This window comes from Nematolebias whitei, chromosome 1, assembly GCF_014905685.2.
Source record: "Nematolebias whitei isolate Nwh7 chromosome 1, NemWhi1, whole genome shotgun sequence".
NCBI lineage: Eukaryota > Metazoa > Chordata > Actinopteri > Cyprinodontiformes > Rivulidae > Nematolebias > Nematolebias whitei.
The window spans coordinates 71052013-71056201 of record NC_056498.1 but is presented as its reverse complement, the minus strand read 5'-3'; the positions used below and the strand labels follow the sequence as shown (position 1 = coordinate 71056201).

Here is a 4189-nt window from a genome sequence, read left to right as displayed (position 1 = left end):
TCCAACCGGATGATAAGAAGATGTAAAAACATCCAACAGGACAATAAGAAGTTTAAAAACAAGAAAGGAAGATATAGAAACACTCAACCAACTGATAAAATACAAAAAAACACATCTAGCCAAATAAAGAAAACATTAAACTGGGCAATAAGGAGGTTTCAAAACAACCAACCATTTGATAAGACAGCTTTCAACTATCCATCCTGACAATAGATGAATAGAAAAACATCCTACCTGATGATAAAATTAAAAATATTTCATTAGACAACAATATTTGAACAAAAAAAAAAATAATTTAAAACATACAAATTTAAGCAGACAGATGTTTTCTCTCAGAGCTCCAACGCAGCCTGCAAATCCTAGAGTGAAGGTGAAGGCGCCGACAAACAGAACCAACCAGACTGGGTCAAAACCGTGCTGCCGGGTCACCTGGGTCAGGTCCAACAGGACTCCCTACAAATGGGACAGTACCAGAGAAACCATCAAAGTGAGTCGTAAGAGTTTGTGGTTCCTGTGGACCAGGTTTTCTTACCTTCTCGCTCCAAGCCCAGAAACCGGCAGCAATAAAGGCTGCTCCTGCCAACTGCAACAAAAACACATATTTCATCACCACGACCTTTGACCTTAGAGACAAACACCAAGTTATCATCAAGCACATGTAGAACCATAATGGAGCCTGTGACAACCCTCCTACTTTACTGAATGTTCCTGGACCTTCCTTGGAATATTCCTCCAGTATGTATTGGTTCTAACACCAACAGAATGCGTTCTGACTAATAGAGTTAGAACATTCTTTAGAACAATCCTTTGGTTTCTATAGATTCTGACTCTCAAGGATAAAAAAATCCTGAGAACTAATTTCTTAAAGTGATCTTCGACTACTTGCACATATTGGCCTTAATATGTTATTAAACCTTGGATGTTCTCCGTCTGCTGGACCCAGTTCTGTGAGGGCAGCTGCTGTGGTCGTTATTACCATCAAGCTGCTAACAGGACCTGCTAAGAAGACCACGCTGCTAACAGAATAGAGCCATGTTGCTGAAAGAACCTTACTGCTAACTGAACCACACTGCAGATGTTTTTTCCTCCACTTTTGGTGCCTTGTTTTTGTGTTTTTGCTGCATAATTTGGTATTTCTTGTCGTTTTGTTTCTTTTTGGTGAGTCGAGACGGTTCTTCTCGTCCTCAGCATTTCATTGCATTACTGACCTTGTGCTGATTTACATACAGTGCCTTATGAAAGTATTCGGCCCCCTTGAACTTTTCAATCTTTTGCCACATTTCAGACTTCAAACATAAAGATATAAAATTTTAATTTTTTGTGAAGAATCAACAACAAGTGGGACACAATCGTGAAGTGGAATGAAATTTATTGGATGTGTCAAACTTTTTGAACAAATAAAAAAACTGAAAAGTGGGGCGTGCAATATTATTCGGCCCCCTTGCGTTAATACTTTTGTAGCGCTGCCTTTTGCTGCAGTTCCAGCTGCAAGTCTCTTGGGGTGTCTCTATCAGTTTTGCACATGGAAACACTGAAATTCTTGCCCATTCTTCTTTGCAAAACAGCTCGAGCTCAGTGAGGTTGGATGGAGAGCGTTTGTGAACAGCAGTCTTCAGCTCTTTCCACAGATTCTCGGTTTGATTCAGGTCTGGACTTTGACTTGGTCATTCCAACACCTGGATATGTTTATTTGTGAACCATTCCATTGTAGATGTGGCTTGATGTTTTGGATCATTGTCATGTTGGAAGATAAATCTTTGTCCCAGTCTCAGGTCTCTTGCAGACTCAAACGGGTTTTCTTCCAGAATGGTCCTGTATTTGGCCCCATCCATCTTCCCATCAATTCTGACCATCTTCCCTGTCCCTGCTGACGAAAAGCAGGCCCAAACCATGATGCTGCCACCACCATGTTTGACAGTGAGGATGGTGTGTTCAGGGTGATGAGATGTGTTGCTTTTACACCAAACATATTGTTTTGCATTGTGGCCAAACAGTTTGATTTTGGTTTCATCTGACCAGAGCACCTTCTTCCACATGTTTGGTGTCTCTCAGGTGCGTGTGAGTAACTTTAAACAACACTTTTTATGGATATTTTTGAGAAATGGCTTTCTTCTTGCCACTCTTCCATAAAGACCAGATTTGTGCAGTGTACGACTGATTGTTGTCCTATGGACAGACTCTCCCACCTCAGCTGTAGATCTCTGCAGTTCATCCAGAGTGATCATGGGCCTCTTGGCTGCATCTCTGATCAGTCTTCTCCTTGTTCGAAATGAAAGTTTAGAGGGACGGCCGGGTCTCGATATATTTGCAGTGGTCTGATACTCCTTCCATTTCAATATGATTGCTTGCACAGTGCTCCTTGGGATGTTTAAAGCTTGGGAAATCTTTTTGTATCCAAATCCGGCTTTTAACTTATCCACAACAGTATCTCGGACCTGCCTGGTGTGTTCCTTGGTCGTCATGATGCTCTCTGCGCTTTGAACAGAACCCTGAGACTATCACAGAGCAGGTGCATTTATACGGAGACTTGATTACACAGAGGTGGATTCTATTTATCATCATCATCAGTCATTTGGGACATCGGATCATTCATAGATCCTCACTGAACTTCTGGAGTGAGTTTGCTGCACTGAAAGTAAAGGGGCCCAATAATATTGCACGCCTCACTTTTCAGTTTTTTATTTGTTAAAGTTTGACACATCCAATAAATTTCATTCCACTTCACGATTGTGTCCCACTTGTTGTTGATTCTTCACAAAAAAATAAAATTTTATATCTTTATGTTTGAAGCCTGAAATGTGGCGAAAGGTTGAAAAGTTCAAGGGGGCCGAATACTTTCACAAGACACTGTAGGACAAATAAACCCAACCTGAACCTATTTCTCTATTTTACTAAAAGTTGCAGCACTGACACATGAAAACTCCTAATTGCTTAATAAATTATATATGTTTATTACATTTTACTCCTCAAGACCTCATCATTCTGCATGCCAATGGAAATTTGCAACATCTGTCATGTTGTGCTCAGTGATAAAGCTGCACAATTAGAGTGGCCTTTTATTGTGGTCAGCCTAAGGCACACTTGTGCAATAATCATACTGTCTAATCAGCATCTTGATATGCCACACCTGTGAGGTGGTTGGATTATCACAGCAAAAGAGAAGTCAGAGTCAGAGTTTCTTTATTGTCATTCGCACCTCATGTGGTACATGTGGTGGAGCGAAATTATGTACACAGGGTCCCAGTTACATCCAACAATAAAATGTATAAGAAAAACAGTAATAACATCTAAGATATGAACTAAGAAAAACATCAACTAAATATACACTAAGCACTCATAACATAAAACATTGAACATCAGCACAAACATGAACATGAGTCTGTGAGCAGATGTGCACGCATGAACACATCAACATTGAAACAGATCAGCAGCAACATGAAACATGAAGTGCTCACTAACACAGATTTACACAAACTTCTGAACAATATTTGAGAAAAAGGCCTGTCGTGTAAAAAGTCATAGATGTTTGAGTTCAGCTCGTGAAAAATGGGAGCAAAAACAAAAGTGGTACGTTTATATTTTTGTTTAGTATATATCCATCCATCCATTATCGTGACCCGCGTCTTCATTTTTGGGTTGTGGGAGTCACTTGTGCCCATGTCCAGCAATCACTGTGCGAGAGGCGGGGGACATCCTGGACAGGTCTCCAGTCCATCACAGGGACACATAGAGACAAACGAGACAAACAACCATTCACTCTCTCACACCTATGGACAATTTAGTCACCAATCAGACTAACATGCATGTTTTTGATCTGTGGGAGGAAACCGGAGTACCTGGAGAAAACCCACGCATGCACGGAGAGAACATGCAAACTCAAGTAATGCGATAGATTTATCAGCTGCGGTGCCAATGCAATATATATTATATTTCCCACAACATCCTTGTAAAAGAGATTAATAATCTCAATGGATTTCTTTCCTGGTAAAATAAAGGTTTCAATAAGCAAAAAATATTAGCTCATGAGCTAAAGTCACATATTAGCTCATGAGCTAAAGTCACATATTAGCTCAGGAGCCAACGTCACATATATTAGCTCAGGGGCTAACGTCACATATATTAGCTCAGGAGCTAACGTCACATATATTAGCTCAGGGGCTAACGTCACATATATTAGCTCAGGGGCTAA

General features: G+C 40.4%; 1 protein-coding gene across 1 annotated transcript in view; it reads right to left on the bottom strand.

Annotated features, from left to right (window-relative positions):
• The window catches only part of tspan14 (tetraspanin 14), a 16444-nt gene that overhangs the window by 3348 nt on the left and 8907 nt on the right, over positions 1–4189 (bottom strand). Inside the window, exons 3-4 of the mRNA XM_037687317.1 lie at positions 533–583; positions 307–453 (exon numbers count right to left, since the gene is read on the bottom strand). Coding sequence (XP_037543245.1) covers positions 307–453; positions 533–583 — 198 coding nt within the window. The remainder of the gene's footprint in view (positions 1–306; positions 454–532; positions 584–4189) is intronic.